Source organism: Lampris incognitus, chromosome 14, assembly GCF_029633865.1.
Source record: "Lampris incognitus isolate fLamInc1 chromosome 14, fLamInc1.hap2, whole genome shotgun sequence".
Classification (NCBI taxonomy): Eukaryota; Metazoa; Chordata; class Actinopteri; order Lampriformes; family Lampridae; genus Lampris; species Lampris incognitus.
In genome coordinates, this window is record NC_079224.1 from 7,923,176 (window position 1) to 7,949,448 (window position 26,273).

Consider the following 26,273-nt stretch of genomic DNA (forward strand, 5'->3'; position numbering starts at 1 on the left):
AAGTGTCTGTGGTGACAGGGAGGCCAGACCCCTTCTCATCGCCTTCTTTGACTTATTGTGACTCATTATTTTCAAGTCTAGCATTGTATTGAAAGTTCACGTGGTATCCGGTTGCCTTACGTATTCATCCACGTGGTTTCTGAAGGGACAATGCGGGGTGGTGGGGGAGCGAGGGAGTGAAAGTGAATGAGATGATTTCCAAAGAAGCAGGGGGCCCGAGGACTGTGGGGCGAGGGGATTAGTGAGAGAGAGCTGTCAGGAGAGGGAGATCACGGGTCGGTTCTCACCCTTCGCTGGCACCTGTCACTCTTTTGTCATGGAGACAAACTGCCCGTCCTTTGGCTTCCAAGTGTGGGTCGATGGGGGGGTGGAGGTTTGACTGACTTGACAGAGAGGCTGTGAAAGCAGTGCACCAATGCTTGGACAGTCATCCCTTGGAGAACGCCTTCCACACCAGCGTTGTGTCATCCCTCCGAAACCTCCACTCAGGAGGCTTCTCCTTAAGCTCCCAGGGGCCTTCTGGAGGTATAGCCTGTGAGGGCACAGTGTAGAGAGTCCAAAAGAAGACGTTAAATGAAAGCCATGGAGAACTTTGTCAAAGGCAGGGGCACTTGGCTAGTGAGCAGCATGTGTCTGGTGGCCACCTTCATCTGTCACAAGCTATGGGACTTCCTCTGCTGCAGGAGAAGGCACAGAGCCTCTGCTCTACATGGCGCCCAGGTAGACAAGGCATTTTGACTGGTATATGAGTGATACATGATGGTATGTCCTCTAAATCTCAGCTAAGTACTTACAACCAACCTGGTTTGGGGCCACTAATACATCTATCTTGCTTATTTTCCGAACCGTGCAAGTCATGTAATGGTCAATTTTGACAAAAAAAAATCAATTGCTGTTTATTTTTTCTCCCCTTTAAAGACATTTGTCGTGCCAGGCTAGTTTTGACTTCTTGAAAACACGATACAAAAGTCTGCTACCTTTACATTTTTTAGAGTGCTGCTCATGTTTCAGCTGATAGGCCTGCATGCTTTATGAATACACGTATATCGTTCAATAGTGTATACCGCTGAAATTCCCCGGACAGAAAGACTCCCACGGTTCGTGTCAGTCTGTATATTAGTGAATGTTTTTGGGTGTCTGTTGAACTGAACACCTACGCTGGATTTTCATTTATGGCACTAGATCTGCTATGGCCACTTGCTGTATTAATGGATTATATTCTCAAAAAATAATTTCTAAAGCTACGTCAGAGACCGTATATGTAAAATCTGTGTATGAATCTTTTATAAATTACATTATTACACACATTGTTCAGACCGTCAGGTAAATTATATTCTCATTCCGTTTATTGGGAAAATAAAATTTCCACAGCGAGGTCAAAGTTCAGGGTCGGCTACAGAATAGTGACTCTGATGCTGCTTAGCAATCAAGTGGTTTGCTCAAGGACACTTAAGCACAGAGGCAGGGTGGTGCTTACCCACACGCTGTGGTTAAAGGTGGGGTCCCCGCTCGTTCCCCCTGCCTGCAGACCGAGTTGACGGGTCACAAAGTAGACCCTGACGAAGGGACAACGCATCCTCAGAGTGTCTCATGGGGGAGACTACATGGTGATTTCTCTTCGCCCCCCCCCCTGTTCATCCTCTATTCTCCGTATCTCGTAGTGACGTCTCAGGGGGGGCAGTCAGAGCTTCAGCGCCTTTGAGTTACAGTTTAACACTAGAACGACCAAGGGCGTCATTTTGACGGTTTTGGGTTTTCAAAGTTTAATAACTTTGAAAAAAAATTAAAAAATACAGACCTGTCGCTCCCCGAGTGCTCCTAAAATTGCATATATTTGCATTAAAACGAGTTTTAGATCAATTGCACAAAAAAGTCGTAAGATCTACCCAAAACAGCCATGAGCGGTCAAAAAGACGGCGCGTAATTTGCGCGTCATCGTGCGCGTCATGTCACTATTTATGACGCGTGTTGGTCGCGTCATTTCCTTCGTGAAGTTCGTCGCTCTGTCGTAGAAACACCCTAGCGCCTCCCAGTGGAGAGAAATCGTCTAAACTTGATTTCTGATTATGTCCAACATGTCTGGTTACAGACGCGCCATGACTACCACCGAGGCTTTACAGGCGTTGGACAGCGGCCATTTTAAATTGTTTGACAAATAGTATTAAAGTTGTTAAAATGTTAATTTTTGTGTCAGCTAGTTTCTTAACAGACATACTAACACATGTAATGCGTTAATATCTCAATCGGGTATTCATCTTGACACAATATAGAGTTTAAAACCCGTGGGCCGTCATTTTGACGGCCCATGGTCGTTCTAGTAGTTTTTAAGTTCCAGTCATTGTTTTGGGACTGCTTCAATCTATGTTTTCAGTTCTGTTTTTACATGTCACGTGTCATAGACCTTGTTACCTTTGTTAGATTAGCAACATGTGTTTTCCGTTTTGTTTTCCAGGTCATATTTGCACTTTTTCAGTTTTGCTATTCAAGTTCGACCGTGTCTCTCTGAAGTTTAAATTGTTTAAAAACAGTATTATAGTTGTTAAAATGTTAACTTTGGTGTCAGTCGTTTCCTAACAGACATACTAATATTACCAATATACTAATATTAATGCATTGCATGCTAACACATGCATTGCATTAATATCTCAGCTGGGTATTTATCTGGACAGAATATAGAGTTTAAACCCCCCCCCCCCCATGGTCGTTTTAGGTAGGAGTGAAATCCCGGTCGTTGCCGCTGACCATGCTTTACATTTGCCTTGTATATTGTACAGGTGGCATAACAAAGGCGACCCAAAATAGAAGAATCAAGAACAATAATTAAAGGGGTGGCTGTGGGTTTCACCCCCTTCCTGTGGGTTTTATATCTAGACATGCATTTAGTTAGTAACTGGACATTTATTTTGGGTTACTTGTTTAAATTTCAGCATTGTAATAGTGGTAAATACAAGATCACAGGTTGGGTATTGGTCGTTATTGAGCTGCACTATACCATTTTATTCTAGCTTGGGAGAGGCTAAGCTGCACAGTCTTCATTAAGACTCACTATTTCTTATCGATATACTATAAAGAGCAGTTTAACTCCTGTGTCTAGCCCACATATCTCATGGTGCAGCACTTGATCACTGGCGTTCTCACACAGTGTTTCCCCAAGAGTACAAGGCCTTGGAAATCTCCCAGTACGTGTCAACAAGGAGCACGGATGTCTGCTTTAGGAGCTGCACCTCATCAAGTTACATATCAGACAAAGGGGGCACGTGTTCAGGCTATTTCTCATGATAGAGGATCTTTTGCCAGGGAATGAGTTTCGTCTTAAATCATTATCCCCCCCGCCCCAACCCAGTGGCATCCATTAGGGACACCAAGGATAACTCCTCATCGTATGTCACTTTAGTCAGGGCCATCAGATATTCCTGTCACTGCTTCTCTATTTTTGAGTGTAGTTTTCTGTGATGAGGACAATGGGCATCAGATAGTAGTTTTGTGTGCAGGATTCAGGTCAAAGAAGCCACGTCTCTTTTGTGTGTGATGCCACTTCTGTTCTACCGGAGGAAAGCAGACATTCAAACTTGCCTTAGTAAAGTCAAGTCAGCTTTATTTGTATAGCCCAATATCACAAATTACACATTTGCCTGTTGTGTTGCTGTAAGGCAACACAACATCCCGTCCTTAGACCCTCATAAAAAAAAAAGCAACAAAAAAAAACCTTTAACAGGGAGAAAAAATAGGAAGAAACCTCAGGGAGAGCAACAGAGGACCTTACCGTAACCTTAACCTTAAGCTTAACCTTAAGCTTAACCTTAGCGCAGTTAAGATTGAAAAACGGTCACAACGTAAAGGAGAATTTGACACATAAAAGAAGTCCATGTTTTTAAATTTAATTTAAACTTAAAATTAATTAAAAAAATTTTTTTTATAAATTTACAAAATAAAAATATATAAATAAAATTAATAAAACACAAATACAAATATTGCAATTAATAATGAATAATAAATTTAATTAAAATGAAATATAAATTTAATTTACATTTCCTTTTTAAATTTGAGCAGCACACGCTGCTGCTCAAAACCACCATGGCACCGTGGCAGTATTATCCCCCCTGCAACATTTGGTTTTTCTGCTAAATGCCACGTTTTTCTCCGTTAGTTGGCTCGGCACACGGTGGTCTGCACTTCCATGGGGTAGGAAGTGTAAACCCCGGCGAGTCAGAGGCCAGTCATAAGTAGCTTGCATGTTCTGCACAGATACACTGAGCTCTAGTGGTCAGCAATGAATGGCACACTGTAAAGGACACGATGTTAACGTTTCAGTGGGACCGGCCACTGAGCTGAGAGACAGACACGTTGGGAAGTTTACATCACACCATCGGCCTGTGGTATGTGTTATGTAAACATGTCTCTCTTTTATAAGGTGGCACAGTGCTTAGCACCGCTGCCTCCCTGCAAGAAGGTCCTGGGTTCGAACCCCCGGCCGTCCTAGGTCCTCTCTGTGTGGAGTTTGCATGTTGTCCCCATATCAAAAAGGCATGCATGTTAGGGTTGATACTCCTGCCTGTGCCCCTGAGCAAGGCAGCGGAAAGAAGAGCTGGAGTTGGTCCCCGGGCGCTGCAGCTGCCCACTGCGCCTGTGCAGTAGGATGGGTTACATGCAGAGAACACGTCCATTGTAAGACTACGATTTGTTGTAAGAATACAATGTCGAGTAAAGCGTCTTTCTTTCTTCTTTTGGATCCATGCTAATTTTATTGACCCTTTCCTGTCAGTCAAAACGGACGGGAAACTTTTCCACCACAGCAAAAATGAACCCCAGTCTGTATGTTCAAATAACTTCTGCACCAGTGTGACTCCCTACACATAGTCAACGTAGTCTATTTAAACGTGCCTTTACTAAAACATCACAGAAAGGATAAAGCGGTGCTGCATCCTCTTGTCTCCCTGACGGAAATCGATTTAATCTATTATGAAGTTCTTCATGGGAAATGTGCAGCATCATACTGAAACAACTCGTCTACAGGGAATCACCAGCATGATTCAACATTTCCATACCTTTCCCAGTGGGATCAAATAGTAAATTTGGACGATAATTTGAATGTGGCAGTGCATTTTGCTCAGGCAGCAGTCCCCTGGTAGGGTTTTCTTCTGCACAGCTAGACTGAAGAATGCAGTAAAGACGTTTGCATTTGACGTCCGGGCTTGCAGGAGTGTTCATAACGGACACGGACACGGCGCAGCTCTGGTGCCGCCTCCCCTCGCGCGGACGGAGACTACCACCTGGTGTTCAAAATGTGACGGAATTGAGGGTATGGTGTAGGACCAGATAACATAAAGTCGACACATTATAAATAGACGTTTTGGTTCCGCCGGCCGCATTGCTGCTGACGTGCGCCGTTATATCACTTTCTGCAGGGTCTCTAAACTTAGTTGCGGCGTCGCTCAATATGAAACCGAAGAGGCGCCCTTATTGTGGGGCCTAAAATGTCATGTAAGCTCACCTGTGGTCACGACTGGCAAGAAACCACCACTATAAAGTAGAGGGAGCGATCGCCCGGTGATTTGCAGTCAGCATTATGTGAGCAGCGTGCGCGTGCGCGTGCTCATGCAAGCGTGCATGAGGGGGGGGGGTCCAATGCACGTTTCCCAACGTGGAATTAGACATATTTTGCAAAACGCAACTACCGGGCTGTTTAACGCTGTCAAGTGTGCGGAAGGCCTGCGCATTGCTTTGCTCGGGAGCCGGGAGGGGGGGGCGGAAGCCGCTGGTCCGCAGGGCGGGAGCGTGGAGAGACACCCAACATATGCGCGGAGGCCGTGTTTGGTGGCTGCCGTGCACGTTCGTGGCCTCGAAATTCCGGGAGAAAGCATATGTAGAGTGGGCAGGCCGCGGGGAAAGGGGGAGGAAAGGGGGGGGAGACTGGAGAGGTGACAGAACAGCCTGGCTACGACGCACAGGCCCGCCGCTTCCCGGGACATTGTGTTCCCGGCGAGAGGGGGAGGGGGGGAGGGGGGGGGGGGGGCGGCGCTCCATTTTTAACCGGCTATCTTGTCAGCCTGCCAGGCGAACGACCTACTCCCACGGAGGTCAAACGCACCCGGAACTCCCCAAGGACTTGCGGACCACCACCCCCGAGACCTGCTGCACCGTCCCGCCACTTTCCTGACCCCCCCCTCCACCCGGTCACCTGTCCGTTTACGTAGTAAGGAGCCGTCCCGGCATGCGCTGGTTGATCAAAATGGATCTCCTTGCTGAAAGGTGCGCCAGGAGGGACATCTTGGAGCCGTGCTGCTCCTGCTGCTCCTGCTGCCGCTGCTGCTGCAGGGAGGGAGGTGCGCTCCCGCAGCAGCGTTTTGGTGATAAGCCTCGCGTGTGTATCAATTTACCTTAAACTCTTTCCACTGACCCACACAACCCTTTGCCCCCCTACCTTGTAAAGCGCTTCAGTTGGCGCTCCCAATCAAAGGTCAACCAGGACACGCGCGCACGCACGCACGCACGCGCGCACGCACACTCACACATGCACACATGCACACATTCTTTTCTCGCTCTCTTTCTTTCTGTCTCTCTCTCTCTCACACACACACACATGCACACATTCTTTCTCTCTCTGTCTCTCTCTCCTCCCTCTCTCCCTGTCTCTCTCTCCCTGTCTCTCTCCCTGTCCCTCTCCCTGTCTCTCTCTCTCTCCTCCCTCTCTCTCTCCCTGTCTCTCTCTCTCTCTCTCCCTGTCTGTCTCTCTCTCTGTCTCTCTCTCTCTCCCTGTCTCTGTCTCTCTGTCTCTCTCTCCCTGTCTCTCTCTCTCTCTGTCTCTCTCTCCTCTCTCTCTCTCTCTCTCTCTCTCTCTCTCTCTCTCTCTCTCTCTCTCTCTCTCTCTCTCTCTCTCTCTCTCTCTCTCTCTCTCTCTCTCTGTCTCTCTCTCTCTGTCTCTGTCTCTCTCTCTGTCTCTCTGTCTCTGTCTCTGTCTCTCTGTCTCTGTCTCTGTCTCTGTCTCTCTCTCTCTCTCTCTCTCTCTCTCTCTCTCTCTCTCTCTCTCTCTCTCTCTCTCTCTCTCTCTCTCTCTCTCTCTCTCTCTCTCTCTCTCTCTCTCTCTCTCTCTCTCCCTGTCTCTCTCTCTCTCTGTCTGTCATTATTGCTCCTCTCACTGTATTCCACAGATAGTTTGACTAGCAGGGTCTCTGGAGTGTTGTGTGTGTTTAGTTAACGTGTGTCTGGAGTGTTGTGTGTGTGTAGTTAATGTGTGTCTGGAGTGTTGTGCGTGTGTAGTTAACGTGGGTCTGGAGTGTTGTGTGTGTGTAGTTAATGTGGGTCTGGTGTGTTGTGTGTGTGTAGTTAATGTGGGTCTGGTGTGTTGTGTGTGTGTTGATAATAACGTGTGTCTGCTGTGTTGTGTGTGTGTAGTTAATAACGTGTGTCTGCTGTGTTGTGTGTGTGTAGTTAATAACGTGCGTCTGCTGTGTTGTGTGTGTGTAGTTAACGTGTGTCTGGAGTGTTGTGTGTGTGTAGTTAACGTGTGTCTGGAGTGTTGTGCGTGCGTAGGTAAGTGTGTCTGGAGTGTTGTGCGTGTGTAGTTAATGTGTGTCTGGTGTGTTGTGTGTGTGTAGTTAACGTGTGTCTGGAGTGTTATGTGTGTGTAGTTAACGTGTGTCTGGAGTGTTGTGTGTGTGTAGTTAACGTGTGTCTGGGGTGTTGTGTGTGTGTGTAGTTAACGTGTGTCGTGAGTGTTGTGTGTGTGTGTGTGTGTGTAGTTAACGTGTGTCTGGAGTGTTGTGTGTTTGTGTGTGTGTGTAGTTAACGTGTGTCTGGAGTGTTGTGCACGTGTAGTTAACGTGTGTCTGGAGTGTTGTGTGTGTGTAGTTAATGTGGGTCTGGAGTGTTGTGTGTGTGTGTGTGTAGTTAATGTGGGTCTGGTGTGTTGTGTGTGTGTAGTTAACGTGTGTCTGGAGTGTTGTCTGTGTAGTTAATAACGTGTGTCTGCTGTGTTGTGTGTGTGTAGTTAATAACGTGTGTCTGCTGTGTTGTATGTGTGTAGTTAACGTGTGTCTGGAGGGTTGTGTGTGTGTGTAGTTAATGTGGGTCTGGTGTGTTGTGTGTGTGTAGTTAACGTGTGTCTGGAGTGTTGTGTGTGTGTAGTTAATGTGGGTCTGGAGTGTTGTGTGTGTGTACTTAATAACGTGTGTCTGCTGTGTTGTGTGTGTAGTTAACATGTGTCTGGAGTGTTGTGTGTGTAGTTAACGTGTGTCTGGAGTGTTGTGCATGTGTAGTTAACGTGTGTCTGGAGTGTTGTGCGTGTGTAGTTAACGTGTGTCTGGAGTGTTGTGTGTGTGTGTGTAGTTAACGTGTGTCTGGAGTGTTGTGTGAGTGTGTAGTTAACGTGTGTCTGGAGCGTTGTGTGTGTGTGTGTAGTTAAGGTGTGTCTGGAGTGTTGTGTGTGTGTGTGTAGTTAACGTGTGTCTGGTGTGTTGTGTGTGTGTAGTTAACGTGTGTCTGGAGTGTTGTGTGTGTGTAGTTAACGTGTGTCTGGGGTGTTGTGTGTGTGTAGTTAACGTGAGTCGTGAGTGTTGTGTGTGTGTGTAGTTAACGTGTGTCTGGAGTGTTGTGTGTGTGTGTGTGTGTGTGTGTGTGTAGTTAACGTGTGTCTGGAGTGTTGTGCATGTGTAGTTAACGTGTGTCTGGAGTGTTGTGTGTGTGTAGTTAATGTGGGGCTGGAGTGTTGTGCGTGTGTAGTTAATGTGGGTCTGGAGTGTTGTGTGTGTGTGTGTAGTTAATGTGGGTCTGGTGTGTTGTGTGTGTGTAGTTAACGTGTGTCTGGTGTGTTGTGTGTGTGTAGTTAACGTGTGTCTGGAGTGTTGTGTGTGTGTAGTTAACGTGTGTCTGGGGTGTTGTGTGTGTGTAGTTAACGTGTGTCGTGAGTGTTGTGTGTGTGTGTAGTTAACGTGTGTCTGGAGTGTTGTGTGTGTGTGTGTGTGTGTGTGTGTGTGTGTGTGTAGTTAACGTGTGTCTGGAGTGTTGTGCATGTGTAGTTAACGTGTGTCTGGAGTGTTGTGTGTGTGTAGTTAATGTGGGGCTGGAGTGTTGTGCGTGTGTAGTTAATGTGGGTCTGGAGTGTTGTGTGTGTGTGTGTAGTTAATGTGGGTCTGGTGTGTTGTGTGTGTGTAGTTAACGTGTGTCTGGAGTGTTGTCTGTGTAGTTAATAACGTGTGTCTGCTGTGTTGTGTGTGTGTAGTTAATAACGTGTGTCTGCTGTGTTGTATGTGTGTAGTTAACGTGTGTCTGGAGGGTTGTGTGTGTGTGTGTAGTTAACGTGTGTCTGGTGTGTTGTGTGTGTGTAGTTAACGTGTGTCTGGAGTGTTGTGTGTGTGTAGTTAACGTGTGTCTGGGGTGTTGTGTGTGTGTAGTTAACGTGTGTCGTGAGTGTTGTGTGTGTGTGTAGTTAACGTGTGTCTGGAGTGTTGTGTGTGTGTGTGTGTGTGTGTGTGTGTGTGTGTAGTTAACGTGTGTCTGGAGTGTTGTGCATGTGTAGTTAACGTGTGTCTGGAGTGTTGTGTGTGTGTAGTTAATGTGGGGCTGGAGTGTTGTGCGTGTGTAGTTAATGTGGGTCTGGAGTGTTGTGTGTGTGTGTGTAGTTAATGTGGGTCTGGTGTGTTGTGTGTGTGTAGTTAACGTGTGTCTGGAGTGTTGTCTGTGTAGTTAATAACGTGTGTCTGCTGTGTTGTGTGTGTGTAGTTAATAACGTGTGTCTGCTGTGTTGTATGTGTGTAGTTAACGTGTGTCTGGAGGGTTGTGTGTGTGTGTAGTTAATGTGGGTCTGGTGTGTTGTGTGTGTGTAGTTAACGTGTGTCTGGAGTGTTGTGTGTGTGTAGTTAATGTGGGTCTGGAGTGTTGTGTGTGTGTACTTAATAACGTGTGTCTGCTGTGTTGTGTGTGTAGTTAACATGTGTCTGGAGTGTTGTGTGTGTAGTTAACGTGTGTCTGGAGTGTTGTGCATGTGTAGTTAAAGTGTGTCTGGAGTGTTGCGTGTGTGTGTGTGTAGTTAATGTGTGTCTGGAGTGTTGTGTGTGTGTGTAGTTATTGTGTGTCTGGAGCGTTGTGTGTGTGTGTAGTTAAGGTGTGTCTGGAGTGTTGTGTGTGTGTGTGTAGTTAAGGTGTGTCTGGAGTGTTGTGTGTGTGTGTGTGTGTGTGTGTGTGTGTGTGTGTGTGTGTGTGTGTGTGTGTGTGTGTGTGTGTGTGTGTGTGTGTGTGTGTGTGTGTGTAGTTAATGTGGGTCTGGTGTGTTGTGTGTGTGTAGTGAACGTGTGTCTGGAGTGTTGTGTGTGTAGTTAATAACGTGTGTCTGCTGTGTTGTATGTGTGTAGTTAATAACGTGTGTCTGCTGTGTTGTGTGTGTGTAGTTAACGTGTGTCTGGAGCGTTGTGTGTGTGTGTGTGTGTGTGTGTGTGTGTGTGTGTGTGTGTGTGTGTGTGTGTGTGTGTGTAGTTAAGGTGTGTCTGGAGTGTTGTGTGTGTGTGTAGTTAACGTGTGTCTGGAGCGTTGTGTGTGTGTACGTGTGTAGTTAAGGTGTGTCTGGAGCGTTGTGTGTGTGTGTGTGTGTGTGTGTGTGTGTGTGTGTGTGTGTGTGTGTGTGTAGTTAAGGTGTGTCTGGAGTGTTGTGTGTGCGTGTGTAGTTAAGGTGTGTCTGGAGTGTTGTGTGTGTGTGTGTAGTTAAGGTGTGTCTGGAGCGTTGTGTGTGTGTGTGTGTGTGTGTGTGTGTGTGTGTGTGTGTGTGTGTGTGTGTGTGTGTGTAGTTAAGGTGTGTCTGGAGCGTTGTGTGTGTGTACGTGTGTAGTTAAGGTGTGTCTGGAGCGTTGTGTGTGTGTGTGTGTGTGTGTGTGTGTGTGTGTGTGTGTGTGTGTGTGTGTGTGTGTGTGTGTGTGTGTGTGTGTGTGTGTGTGTGTGTGTGTGTGTGTGTGTAGTTAAGGTGTGTCTGGAGTGTTGCGTGTGTGTGTGTAGTTAAGGTGTGTCTGGAGTGTTGTGTGTGTGTGTGTGTGTGTGTGTGTAGTTAAGGTGTGTCTGGAGTGTTGTGTGTGTGTGTGTAGTTAAGGTGTGTCTGGAGCGTTGTGTGTGTGTGTGTGTGTGTGTGTGTGTGTGTGTGTGTGTGTGTGTGTGTGTGTGTGTGTGTGTGTGTGTGTAGTTAACGTGTGTCTGGAGCGTTGTGTGTGTGTACGTGTGTAGTTAAGGTGTGTCTGGAGCGTTGTGTGTGTGTGTGTGTGTGTGTGTGTGTGTGTGTGTGTGTGTAGTTAAGGTGTGTCTGGAGCGTTGTGTGTGTGTGTGTAGTTAAGGTGTGTCTGGAGCGTTGTGTAGTCATGGCATCAGGGTCACATTAACAAAGCGGCGTGTCAGTGGTGCGGCCACGGACGGGGCGGTGATTCCTCAGCTGCCGCTCATTGTACCGCGGCTGTGGCAACACGACACGCGGGTCAGCGCTTCCGGCAGCCTCAGTTTCACTGTAAAGTGTCTGTGATATAAACTTGACCTCCGCTTTATGTAACGAGCCCGGCACCGGGCGCTGGTTTGATGTCTCGACTCCGAAGCAGCCTCCCTGCTCGGTGTGCGATGTGTTGTTTTGACAAGTACTCATACTTAACGTGTACCGAAGTTTTGGCATGTGCTTTAATTTCCATCTGCTACATCTGCTGCTACTATAAACCGAGACATTTCTCAGGGCTGTCTTGGAGGGCTCTCATAAAGGGCTGTTCATGTGGTCTCATAAAGGGCTGATCATATGGTCTCATAAAGGGCTGATCATATGGTTTCATAAAGGGCTGATCATATGGTTTTATAAAGGGCTGATCATATGGTTTTATAAAGGGCTGATCATATGGTCTCATAAAGGGCTGATCATATGGTTTCACAAAGGGCTGATCATATGATCTCATAAAGGGCTGATCATATGATCTCATAAAGGGCTGATCATATGGTTTCATAAAGGGCTGATCATATGGTTTTATAAAGGGCTGATCATATGGTTTCACAAAGGGCTGATCATATGGTTTCATAAAGGGCTGATCATATGATTTCATAAAGGGCTGATCATATGGTTTCATAAAGGGCTGATCATATGGTTTTATAAAGGGCTGATCATATGGTTTCATAAAGGGCTGATCATATGGTTTCATAAAGGGCTGGTCATATGGTTTCATAAAGGGCTGATCATATGGTTTTATAAAGGGCTGATCATATGGTCCCATAAAGGGCTGATCATATGGTTTCATAAAGGGCTGATCATACGGTTTTATAAAGGGCTGATCATACGGTTTCATAAAGGGCTGATCATATGGTTTCACAAAGGGCTGATCATATGATTTCATAAAGGGCTGATCATATTGTTTCATAAAGGGCTGATCATATGGTCCCATAAAGGATTGTTCATGTGGTTTCATAAAGGGCTGACCATATGGTTTCATAAATGGCTGATCATATGGTTTTATAAAGGGCTGATCATATGGTTTCACAAAGGGCTGATTATATGATTTCACAAAGGGCTGATCATATGGTTTCACAAAGGGCTGATCATATGGTTTCATAAAGGGCTGATCATATGGTTTCATAAAGGGCTGATCATATGGTTTCACAAAGGGCTGATCATATGGTTTTATAAAGGGCTGATCATATGGTTTCATAAAGGGCTGATCATATGGTTTCACAAAGGGCTGGTCATATGGTTTCACAAAGGGCTGATCATATGGTTTCATAAAGGGCTGACCATATGGTTTCATAAATGGCTGATCATATGGTTTTATAAAGGGCTGATCATATGGTTTCACAAAGGGCTGATCATATGATTTCACAAAGGGCTGATCATATGGTTTCACAAAGGGCTGATCATATGGTTTCATAAAGGGCTGATCATATGGTTTCACAAAGGGCTGATCATATGGTTTCATAAAGGGCTGATCATATGGTTTCATAAAGGGCTGATCATATGGTTTCACAAAGGGCTGATCATATGGTTTTATAAAGGGCTGATCATATGGTTTCATAAAGGGCTGATCATATGGTTTCACAAAGGGCTGGTCATATGGTTTCACAAAGGGCTGATCATATGGTTTCATAAAGGGCTGATCATATGGTTTCACAAAGGGCTGATCCTATGGTTTCATAAAGGGCTGATCATATGGTTTTCGAACAGTTTTTTTTAAACTTTCTCCTGATTCAGCCTGACGCAAGGATGGAGTTCTGCATGCCTATAGAAAAACACGTGTCTTCCGGTGTGGGAAGATGGCGGCGCAAATTCATGTTTGCAGCGGCCTCACCCAGTGCCGTCCATGCAGTGTCTTTGTCCGCGTCTTCATCTCAGTTTGTCATCGGTTGATGGCTGGGAGAGCTCGGTCTGCTTGGCCCAGGGACCGCGGCCCTGTCTGGAGCTGTGCCCGAAGAGGAAACACCAAGGGCGACCTGACAGGACGCGGAAGTGGGGGGCAGGCTAAGCTAACTGCTAGCCCATGCAGGCTGCCGGTTCCGATAACACCGAGGGCGGTCTGACGGCGGCCTCGCCTAGCCTTGGCTGTGTTTTTAGTGTCATCGTGTGGAGTGCGGGGAGGTGTGTCGAAGGTGTCTGGCAGGGAGCGCTGGCGCTGGATTGGCTGAGGGCTGACCGGAGCTGCGACCGAAGAGGAAACACCGAAGGGCGGTCTGACAGGACGCGGAAGCGGGGCAGGCTAAGCTAACTGCTAGCTAGCCATGCAGACCGGCAGTTCTGACAGTCATCCTGGCTGGCGTTCCTTCTCCTGTACAGTGATTTTTTTTAATTTTTAGTTTTGATATATGTGTCAGTTTAGATATGTGTGTTAGTTTGGGTATATGTGTTAGTTTGGATATATGTGTTGGTTTGTATATATGTGTTAGTTTGGATATATGTGTTGGTTTGTATATATGTGTTCTTGTAGTTTTCGGACATGTGTTGTTGTCGTTGCGTTGCGCTGCTGCGGGCTGGGGGAAATGAAACCACAAATAAAGTGCTTCTGATTCTGCAGACTTGTTGGTTTCCGATGCCGTCCGGATAGAAAAACCGAACCCCCCCCCCTGTGTTTTCGTGAACCCCAGGGCAGTCAGTAAGGTCCCCCCTCGGCGCCCCCACAGTGACCCAACCTGATATGGACGAGCCGCGTGGTCAGAAGCGCCCCTCTGTCATCCGTTGGCGCCCAGCGACAGGTGCCGTCTCCCCCTCTCTCCTGCTGTCAACGATGTTTCACTCCCATCTGTGACCTCCCCCGTCGGGGTCACTTATCCCTAACCTCTTGGCAGCCTTGTGCTCATGAACTCAGAAGGAAAAAAACAAAAACAACATCCATGAGGTCAAACCCCCACCACCCTCCCCCCCCACCCCCATCGGCCATTCCAGCGCAGCCGATTTCAGGATCTTGAACACGACCCAGCGGCTTGATATCTGAATGAGAGATGAAAGTAATATCCAACCTGAAGTGATGGCTTGTCATGAAACTAGAGAGCTGAGAGGATAACGCCGCCCACCCCCCACCCCACCCCCCCACCGCCTGCTTCTTAAACCACCACTGACCACAACTTCCATCCCACCCCTCGTATCTGCATCTTTCGCTGGTCCAAGTACCCATGGGCAGAGGCTTTGCCATGGACCCCTGAGCACTGGAATATTTTTGGTTAGAGGCTCAGTTTGCAGTCTGGGCGCCCCCCCCCCCACCTGTTCACAGTATACTTCATGGTTTCTTGGCGGCACGGTGGCGCAGTGGCTAGCATTGCCGCCTCACAGCCAGAAGGTCCTGGGTTCGAATCCCAGGCCGTCCCAGGTCCTTTCTGTGTGGAGCTTCTCCCCGTGTCTGCGTGGGTTTCCCTCCCGCCGTCAAAAAGCCATGCATGTTAGGGTCAATACTCCTGCCTGTGCCCATGAGCAAGGCAACGGGTGCCCGGGTGCTGCAGCTGCCCACGGCTCCTGTACAATAGGAGGGGTTAAATGCAGAGGCCCCACTCACTGTAAGACTACAGTGTCGGATAAAACGGTTCTCATGTTGGCCCGGGTGGAGCTGTCTGGCTCTTTTTGCCTCATCACCCCGAGATTTACGAGGACCCCATGGCTTGGCATAGTCACAAGATAATTTAAGTGCCCCATTTTTGCTCAGTGCCGGCAGCAGTCTGGAAAACAGGTCACGTACCCAACATGCGCAGGTTGTAGGCGGTAGTACGGGCAGATGAGCTGTGACTCGAGGGGCAATAGTGATCGTTAAGAGTTCCTATATCATCAATATATCTCACCTACAATCTGACCCGGGGTGGTGTTTACAGGCGCTTTTCTACCTGCGGTTCAGTTCGAGCTGATTCAGAACCCCCTATTTCTCCCGCGCCGGATCGGACATATTGATAGGTTTATAAGGGTCACGGTGTGGGGTCCTATTTCGAGCGCTAAGTTAAAACTGATTCTTGACCGTGGGCGATAAAGAGCGTGCAGGCTTCTCGGTAGCTGCGTTTTGCCGGCGGAGAGTCGTGATGTGAATCATTCTTGACACCCGTCTCCTATTACGGTGGAAGGGATAACGATATTAGGCCCCACTTGGCCCGCGACCGCACGCCACCTCACGTTTCCCCCGAGACCGGCTGCTGCACGTTACAGGGTGGGAAGGGTGACTCGGGAGAGAGAGGGAGCTTCCAGTTCAACGGGGTTTCTTCTCGCCACCCATCACAGTGCTGAGTCAAATTAGCAACTGTTCAATCCCGCCAAGCCGTTGCGAAGGCACGATGCTTACCAACACGTTTAATCACGGCGCCAGCGGTGGAACCGTCCACTCAGCCGTTTGTTACCTCGGCCTAACCTCAAAAGGCCTCTGCCCTTTTAAAAACGAAGAAAAACCACACTTCCCATTTTTTAACATGTCTTTGATACACTCAGAAATATATAAATTAGCATATATATAATATATAAATATATATAAATGAATGAAATAAATGTATATATATATATATATATTCCTATGCTTATGTATTTATAAATGAATATGTATATTTATATGTATATACATATTCCTATATTCATATATTTATAAATGAATATGTATGTATGTATGTATGTATGTATGTATGTATATATATATGTATGTATATATGTGTATATATATGTATATATATGTATATATGTATATGTATATATATATATATATATTTGACAGCTAATGATTGCTTGTGGCATGAAACAGGCTTGTAATGTCTCATAAAGAATTTACTTGACTAACTTGGTTTTATATATATATATATATATATACACACACACACACTAATTTATATATTCTTGGGTGTATCAAAGAGATGTTAAAAATGGGAAGGGGGCTTGTGTATATATGAAATATAAATAAAAACAAATACAAATAAATTAATGTATGTGTATATTATATATCATACACATTATATGTTAGATATAGCATATCTTTTTACGGACATAAAATGCATTTCAAAATAAAACATATCTCCCCAGTTTCCCCTCCGGGCTGAATAAAGTATGTCTGATTCTGATAAAATGATATCCATTACAAGCTGGGGGGACTGGCGCGTCTGCCTCCTCGCCGGTAGGAAAAAGAAGCAGAGAAGTTGGCGTGGCTGCACTTGACTTTCCACACCGCCGCTCAGGGGACGCCTGTGTACATTGGCCATTTTGACACCTGGCAGGCCCGGCAGTCGTTGGGGGGGGGGGGGGGGCTTAACATTTGAAGGCTCTCAAATGTCTCACAGTCCAGGCAGTGCCAAGCCCCCGCCCTCAGGACGAGGCCCCTTGCTGACGTCGGCCGTCCCGTTTACATTTAGGCGATCTGTCTTACTCACCCCTATGCCTATTACCATTTCTAGTGCGGTGCGGCGGACACCTGAGGTGGAGGCAGAGAAAAGCAGGGGAATCTCTCGACTGGATAATCTCGGAGTCACAGCTGAAGAGCGCCGCTTCGCCTCGGCCTCTGCTCAGCAGGCCCTCACAAGACAACCACCGTCCGTCTGCCTTGCTCGTCGCTGGATGTCGGATTTTGATTTCAAGTCACCATTTTTTTCCTCATGTGCAAGTTTTTGGGTTTTTTTTTAATTCTGTCAGTTTTTTTTGCATTCTACAGGAAGAAGAAGTGAAGGGGTAGATCTGGCTCCTTCGTTTTCCGAAAGGCTCTTTCCGTGTGTTTTGCGGCCGTCCCCTGGTCCTTTTTCCCGTCTCCGCCGGGTGTCCTAACTTGATCTTGTCTAACCTTAAGCCATGAGTTCAAAGGTAATCAACTCTTCTCCCAACACAGCCCTAACGGGAGACCGCAGAGACGGCAACAGCACGTGCTTCGACCTCATCCAAAACCACATCGAGTCACTGAGCAGCAAGATGGACAGGCTTATCAACATCCAGGTGAAGGTCCTCAGTCGACTAGACGGGATGTCCGAGGACATAGACGACATCGAGAAGGATATGGAAAACCTGAAGGTGGACAAGGAGGAGATCCACGTTCCGCCCAGGGTGGTGAAACAGAGCCAGGCCCCGGCGATGGGGGCAGGGGTGAGGGAGATGTACCAAGAGATGAGCTCCATCATGTCCGTGGTGAACCAGCGTTCGGAGCAGCAGGCTCGGAAGCTCGAGGGCATGGAGAAGCTGGTCCTCAGCATGCAGCAGGTCATCGGCTTCATCGGGGAGACGGTGAAGAGCTCCCAGGTAATGGCGCTCATGCTCAAAGGCCCCGCCGCTCGAAAGGCCTCCAAGCCCAAAGATACTAAGGGCAAACTGGCCGTCAAGAGGCAATCGTCTGCAGACGCCGTAGTGAAGAAGGCCGACAAGGTGAGACGGGAGCTTAAACTAACCCCCTCGCTCGCGTGGAGAATGACTCAGGAGCAAATGTGGACGTGTTGTCTGCAGTGTGCCGTACAAGGGGACAGCTTTAGACGACAAATCTGATTCCTCCATTAGTAGTTTAGCGTTCTGGGTAACGCACTTGGAAGTGAGCATAGCAACGAAGCTGCGTTCTCGGAGAGTGTTTGCTTATCCGCGGTAGCAATGCAGCTTGGCTCGTTCACTGTGTGTGTGTGTGTGTGGGATGGGGGGGGGTAATGTGTGTTATGTGACATATCAGCTATCCTCTGTGGACTAGGTTTTTTAGAGGAGGTACGGAAGGGACCGCCGGGCCTTGGCTCGACAGCACCTCGCTGACCCGTGATTAATGGCGGGTTAAAGATATTTCGCCATAACCTGCAGCATAGTTTGGCCCCCGCTTCTTCTGCACAAACCGATTCCCTACATCCTTTCACGGAGTTGTGCTGCTGTCTGCTACTGTTGTGCCGTATTGCTCTGCAGGGCACCACTGCAGGTCCGGGCACGAGATGGCCGGTATGAAGCCGGGGTCGAGGTACGAGCGATCAGGTTTAGAAATGCTGTTTTTGGATGGGGTACAGTGTGGAGTCAGGTGTCGAGAGATTATGATGAGTCAGTCTTTCTTCCCTTACATGCTCTCTCTCTCTCTCCCTCTCTCTCTCTATCAGTTTCTATCATATATTGTTTCTCTTTCACCTTTCTATATATATTTCTGTATATCTTGTTATTGCCAACCTCTTGTAAGTCCAGTGAGATGCCTACAGCGACACGCAAACTTAGACTAACTCGGCATTTAGTGCATTTTAGACCACGTGTCAGCTCTCCGCTGTAACTCGGCAGCCAGGATCCGGTTTTACCCCCACAGCATCTCGCTCCCTGCATTATCTGCCCTCTGCGGCGGAAAGGAAGACGTTCTTCTGCACGGCAGGTTCTACACCCACGAGGTTCTGAACCATGTCAGCCTAGCTCGGTTTCAGGGGTTTCAGTTAACACCTGGGACAGACGGTGTGCAGCGTTTATACCAGTGATCAGCAGAAGTTCAGACGAGATCCGGTGGATCCAGAGGTCCCTTCCACCGCCCAGATAAGACAGAAAAGTAAAATCAGTGCGCGTTACTCGTCAGACATCCTCAACTATTCACGACAGCGTTTGTAAGACGAGACATTCTTATGTCAGTGTAAACATGATTAAATCCAGATTTGACTGAGGGGGGGGGACGAATTAGAGAGAGTTGAAATGTATTTATTTGACTTGTCGTTCGGCTTGAATTCATTTCCTGAAGGAAATATTGGAAGCTGCTGTCTGAAGGTCAGCGAGTACTTTTTGGCATCAGAACCTTGAGCTGCGCTCAGACCCCGTAGCCCAAAGCCACCTTATCAACACAATCCATCACTCGCATAGCAGCGCATGTCGAGAAGTATCTCTTTCCATGGGGAGGCTTCATGGCTTTATCTGGACTGTTGTTTAGACATCGTGTGTAAATGCTGCCACATTTCTGAAGAACACAGTGTGTATTACATCCCCCCCCCCATATTGTGTGAGGAAAAGGGTGAGTTATTGTTGACTCTAAGCAGTTGTGTATTGCATATTTTTTTCCCCACATTTAGTCAAAACACAGATGTGACTGTTACCTCCGTGAGATTTATGACCACATGCCAAAGTGATGGCTTCCGTGTGACTGAGACCTCGAGGAATGTTTTGTTGTCGTCAGAGCAGCGGGCAGGTGGTCACCCTATCTCCCACCAGCTCCAGAGGTGTGAGATGTCTGGCTGGTGACATCTGTTGCTTAGGGCCCCCCGTTCTAAGTGTCCCCGAACTTCCATCCAGAGATTTGTCCTCCAGAAAACAGTGTTGTCACAGTGGAAACACGGCCCTCAAAATATCCCCCCCCACCCCACTTCACCGCAGGGCCATGTTTACCTGACGACAACACTCTGAGAGCAAATGTGAGACACCCCAGGGCTCTGTCACCCCCCCCCCTTTTTTTTTTCCAAAGCTGACCCGATCACAGGAGGAGTGTTCAGTGAGTCCCCTCTGCATCGAAATTTGAAAACAAAGTATGCTGGCTCATAATATTTTCCACTCAGGGGGGTCGACGGTGCATTCTATCGCTTAGTCTGACAAGCGATAAGCTATAAATTCACAGCCCTGCACCGCTCTGTCTGTCCATCTGCCATGCATGCCGTCATCCAAGTTATTGTCTGTGTGAAGAACACGGAGAGAGCTCACTTCACATCACTATGTGTAACATTTTGCCAACAGTCTTCTATAATTCAACCGTTTCTTCCTTCATTCGCCCGTTTCGGTCCCCATCCATTCTTTCATTGATCGGTGTGATTAATAAATTAACTTCTGATGTTGTGTAGACTGTTGTTGACAGTTTGTTCCCAAGTTCTCCCATCAAACCCCTTAGATGTGTGATGTGTTTCATTACCCTCACTTAACACATTTCATCTCTTGTCATCCCACGGGCATGCCTCTAACCCTACCAAGCACTGCGTCTCTTTAACAGAAAACTACCTCTACTAAAGCCAATAAAGGGACTCAGGAGACCTCCTCCCCTGCATGGGAACCCAGCACCCCGGAGCCCGCTCACAAGCTAAAGCTCCACGGACCAAAGCATTTCCTCACCCCTCGCAAATGTGGACACCTTGTAGGTTCATTGCTCATCCTGCGTTGCTAATATCTACACTGGTTGAGTTTTTTTTAATGTGCATTAACCCTCTGCTGTAAGGATGACGCAGCACTTATGGATTCACACTTCAGTTCAGTTCCTTACCAAAAACCTCAAGGCTCAGTGCTGACGTTCTCATGCTAAGTTGTACCCTGTAGTTTATATACACAAGGCTTAATTCAAATTGTGATGACATCGTCTGTAGTCCCTCATTGTGGCTGTTGGATGGTAAGAGCAACAGATCTTACTTGCCATTTCTATTGAGGAAAAAAGGAATAAATAAATCCCAAGTACATCTGTAAAAAAAAGCTGTTTTTCCCACATTGCACCAAATGCGTGGTGAGGAAACACTACCAACCCAAAACTGAAAACTTCAAGGTGTACTTTTAAACATAAATACTGATAGATAATAACAACCTGATATAATGACACAATTATCATCTAGTTTTTACCTCATACACAGTCAGCGGTGCATTCTCTTTTGTCTTGCCCACTTTCCCAATTTGCATTTTACAGCTTAAAGACAACAAAGATAAAGATGGGAAAGAGAAATCCTGTTTGAGCCTCAAGGGCCTGAAAGCTCAAAAGAAGAAGAAGCCCCCGGACACAGCAGGTGCCTACGTCACAGCCCAGTCGCCTCCACACAAACGTGTAAATGAAAGAAGGTTGAATCAGTTCATCCGGATCCAACGTTTACTGACAGATACGTTTCATCACTCAGCTAAGCGACCTCGTCAGTCTCAGCTGACTGCAGGTGTCCCCACCCTTATAAACAATGCAGGGATCAGGGACATTTATTTGTCATTTCATTTCATGCACTTGTGTACATGAAATGAATCGAAATGTCATTTGCCCAGCCCACAGCGGTACAACACAAAGACAAAAACACATATCCGAACTACAAGAACACATATATCCACCATATCAAAATAAATACGTAAATAAATAAACAAACAAACAAATAAAAATCACTGTCCAAGAGAGCGAATACCAGGATGACTGTCGGAACTGCCGGTCTGCATGGGCTAGCAGTTAGCTTAGCCTGCCCCGCTTCCGCGCCCTGTCAGACCGCCCTCGGTGTTATCGGAACTGCCGGTCTGCGTGGGCTAGCAGTTAGCTTAGCCTGCCCCGCTTCCGCGTCCTGCCAGACCGCCCTCGGTGTTATCGGAACTGCCGGTATGCATGGGCTAGCAGTTAGCTTAGCCTGCCCCGCTTCCGCGTCCTGTCAGACCGCCCTCGGTGTTATCGGAACTGCCGGTCTGCATGGGCTAGCAGTTAGCTTAGCCTGCCCCGCTTCCATGTCCTCTCAGACCGCCCTCGGTGTTATCGGAACTGCTGGTCTGCATGGGCTAGCAGATAGCTTAGCCTGCCCCGCTTCCGCGTCCTCTCAGACTGCCCTCGATGTTATCGGAACTGCCAGTATGCATGGGCTAGCAGTTAGCGTAGCCTGCCCCGCTTCCGCGTCCTGTCAGACCGCCCTCGGTGTTACCTCTTCGGGCGCAGCTCCAAGCAGGGCCGTGGTCCCTGGGCCCACAGGATACCGATACAGAATACAGTGGCATAATGACCGAATCCAACGATCAGTTTCATATGCAGATATGAGTGTGACCATATGTGGTTTCGGTAACTATGCAACTGTATGGCACTGTTTGGTTTATACGGGTGGGGATACCTGCAGTCAGACTGAAGACGTCTCTTAGATGAGCGAAGAAACGTTTCTCTGCTGTGTCCAGATGAACTGAACCAACTTTCTTTTCTTACCTGGATTACTGAGCATGCATCAAGACAAATGTGTAAATAGTTCATCTCCAACATGGCCTGGACTATCACAACAGCTTGTTACACACGGCAGTAACGGTGCACACAAACAGCATATGCAGCATGTCCTCCCACGTGACGCATGCGCCCCTTCTCAGAAGTTGCACGCCTCGAGCGGTACTAGGTCACAGCCTCAGGTATCTTCTGCTAGATGTAAACAACTGCACCCTTCTGGCATTTACACCGTCACGGATCAAAGGGTCAGGGTGAAATACTAGAAAGCCACGTCCCGTTCCATTTCCCCTTTCGCTAGAGCATGCACATTCTAGCCCCCGGCCTTCATTATGACTGGCAGCTGATGCTTAATAAGGACCAGTATATAACTGATTGTGAGAGACTGATCATCACGTTCCTCTGCTTGGACCCTTGTAGACGCTATCTCTTTGAAGAAGCAGATATTGCTTCTTGAGGAGGTGCAGAAGCTTAACAGGGAGAACGCCGAGAAATCCGGTCAGCAGATCACGCCCGGAGATCTGGAGGATGGAAGGCTCTTCGAAACGCCACAGCAGGAAGACTCCAAGGTCCCCGTGGCTGAGAGAGAGGGTTTATCCGAGGGGGCTGGTGAGGCGGAGGAGGGGCAGAAATCGGAGGAGAACGAGGTGGCTGCAGAGGAGACACAGTCCAAGCTTGTTGCCGAGGGTGCACCGAAGGAGAAAGACAAAGGGCAAGCGGGAACAGCAGAGCCCAAAGAGGAAGGGCAGGCCGCCGCCGCCGCTGAAACTCCATCAGGAAAAAAAGACCCAGAATGCCTTGCTGCTTCTCATGATTCTCAGAAAGACCCCATTCCTGCAAGGTAGCCCGTTTTATTTTTCTTCTAAAAGAAATGTGTATTGCTCATCTAATTTTACTTGTTTTTCCGAAACCAGTACTTCAGTGCAACAGATCGCCATTAATCTGAGCAAAGAGATACGTTTTAGTTCAATGGGACGTATTGCACACACACATATTTTATGGATGCTGAATAACCTTTGACCTATTCTCGCAGGCCAACGCCAGTCACCTAAATATTCAGTGGCTGAGATAAACGTGGACTCTTAAATGAACAAACCACACACCTGATTATGTTTTTCTGCAGAATCTGATTGTTAAAATTTAAATGTGGATTTGCATTGCTCCCCCAACACTTCAGGCTACGGCACAAAAAAGCACCCACAAAAAAAAAAAAAAAAAACCCTTATGTCCCAACAGTGACCACAAGGGCGCCTCTCCATCCCTGGAGGCCGAACAGGAACAGATGGCTGAAGTCGGCACGGGTGGTAAACGCCGTGTGACCGAAGAGGACACCAGTGCGGAGGACCACAAGAAGAGTCGGGTGGAGGAGGGAGAGGCGGGGAAGGAGGGGAAGAAGGAGGAGGAGGGGGAGCAAGAAGGGCAGCAGGAGTCTGATGGCTGGGGCATCTTCAAGGCAGATGGAGTCGAGATCCGGCTGGAGCTAAAACAAAGAGTGGAGAGAGCGAGGGAGGACGACGAGGAGGAGGAGGAGGAAAAGGACACAGAAACGAAGGAAGACGAGGAGGCTGAACGCTACCTTATTGGTGAGCCGAGACATCTTTAGACTAATCAATAAGAGAAGGAAGTAGGGATGGCTACCCGGGGGCCATGCTACCTGGGTGCCCTGGGTGCTGGGTGCTGATCCCCGTGCTTACCAACACGGGGATCGCCGGTTCGAATCCCCGTGTTACCTCCGGCTCGGTCGGGCGTCCTTAAAGACGCAATTGGCCGTGTGTGCGGGTGGGAAGCCGGATGTGGGTATGTGTCCTGATCGCTGCACTAGCGCCTCCTCTGGTCGGTCGGGGCGCCTGTCCGGGGGGGGCGGGGGGTAGCGTGATCCTTCCACGCGCTACGTCCCCCTGGCGAAACTCCTCACTGTCAGGTGAAAAGAAGCGGCTGGCGACTCCACGTGTATCGGAGGAGGCACGTGGTAGTCTGCAGCCCTCCCCGGACCGGCAGAGGAGGTGAAGCAACGACAGAAGAGCGGGGTAATTGGCCGGATACAATTGGGGAGAAAAGAGGGGGGGGATCCAATAAACAAAAACAAACTAATCAATAAAAGGAGAAGGAAATAAATGTGAAACTGCAAAGTAGTGAGTGACGTCATTGCAGCCGTCTTCGTTTGGGAGGGTAGCAACTATAATAGGGGGGTTCCAGTATATCATGTAACACAGGTGTTATAGACAGGCTGGTTTTGGGTATTAGTGTCTGACTTGGGCCCACACGAGTCCTTTGATCGGGCGCGGCCGTGTCTCTCTAAAATCTGACAAACAAGTTCCTCCGCGGTCCCGTATTAACGATGACACGTCGGGCCACATGGCGCGCCAACTTGATTATGACAGCCATGAAGGAGGACCCCCTCGCTGGAGTTACATTCCAGCTGATTAACAATGAAGCTTCAATGTTCTCACCCTCTTCCCATCTTATTAAAATAGATTATTCCTTTATTTTGCACCCCCCTCCCCCCCTCCTCCAACCCCACCTTTCTGGCAGATACCTCCCCTCCTCCAGCTGCTCCCTTTAGTCACCGGATCGTGTCGGCCAAACCCAACCAGATCAACAACTTCTACACCATCAACCGGCAGGAGATTCTAGGGGGGTAAGTGCTACGTCTCTTCCCATGTCTCCAAGTGGCGTAAACACCCGAGCTCGGTCGATGTTTGAGCAGACACGAATCTAGACCGACAAAGTACTTCTCGGTTCCCCGTAAGGCTTAACTGGGTGACTCCCCCCCCTCCCCTCCCCGTGCCTCTGCTCTCCCCCCCACCCCACCCCCCGGCTCATAGCTTCAGAGTCACTGCAGTTATTTTTACTTTAGGACCGCAGGGCATGTGAAACTTTATCTCGAGTGCCAGTTGGTAGCTTATCACTAAGTGTTAATCCGTATCTTCAAAGAGGAGAAACACCCTCTCTCAGATTTAATGAAATAACAGATAAACCCAACCTTTGCATTTTGTGCAGACAGGGGGGGGGGGACACGTTTAACAGCGTGCTGCATGACCAGAGGTAACGCTGCTGTATTTGTGACTTGTACACGATACACTTGGCATGTTTTAGCCTGAGCGCCGGAGCAGGTTGTGGTTAGGCCAAAAGGACTGGCTGTCCAGCAGGTGTAACCGCAGAAAGGTGGAGTTAAAGACTGGGTTGTATTGCTGTTCTGTCCTTCTCTAGGGGCCGGTTCGGCCAGGTGCACAAATGCGTTGAGAACTCCTCGGGACTCACGTTTGCTGCCAAGATCATCAAAGCCCGCTCTGTAAAAGAGAAGGTAGGGGACCGAACATATGGTGTGATGATAATGAAACTTGTCCTTGTTCTGTGAAGTGTATCATATGTGAAAAGTGGTGGCCTACACATATACATACATACACACATACACACATACATACATACATACATACATACATACATACATACATACATACATACATACATACATACATACATACATACACACATACATACACACATACATACATACATACACACACACACACACACACACACACATACATACACGCATGCATGCATGCATGCATGCATGCATACATGCATACATACATGCATACATACATACATACATACATACATACATACATACATACATACATACATACATACATACATACATACATAATTACATTTATATAGCACTTTTCTAGACACCCAAAGCACTTCACATTGAAGAGGGTAACTCACTTCAACCACCACCAATGCATGTATATTACTTGTGGTGTACCCCAGGGGTCAGTTTTAGGTCCTGTTCATTTTGTACTTAAATGATATATTCAAAATATCAAAGATATTGAAATTTGTTTTATTTGCGGATGACACGAATATATTTTGTTCTGATCATACACACACACACACACACACACACACATACATACATACATACATACATACATACATACATACATACATACATACACACATACACACATACATACATATACACATATATACCAATGGTCAAAG

At 47.6% G+C, this 26,273-nt stretch overlaps 1 protein-coding gene across 1 annotated transcript in view; it reads left to right on the forward strand.

The window, feature by feature from the left end:
• The first annotated feature begins 17,221 nt into the window (after positions 1-17,221).
• The window catches only part of mylk4a (myosin light chain kinase family, member 4a), a 13,028-nt gene continuing 3,976 nt past the window's right edge, over positions 17,222-26,273 (forward strand). The window contains exons 1-7 of the mRNA XM_056293236.1: positions 17,222-17,737; positions 20,328-20,468; positions 21,006-21,102; positions 22,680-23,100; positions 23,496-23,842; positions 24,792-24,897; positions 25,470-25,563. Of these exons, the coding sequence (XP_056149211.1) occupies positions 17,222-17,737; positions 20,328-20,468; positions 21,006-21,102; positions 22,680-23,100; positions 23,496-23,842; positions 24,792-24,897; positions 25,470-25,563 (1,722 nt within the window). The remainder of the gene's footprint in view (positions 17,738-20,327; positions 20,469-21,005; positions 21,103-22,679; positions 23,101-23,495; positions 23,843-24,791; positions 24,898-25,469; positions 25,564-26,273) is intronic.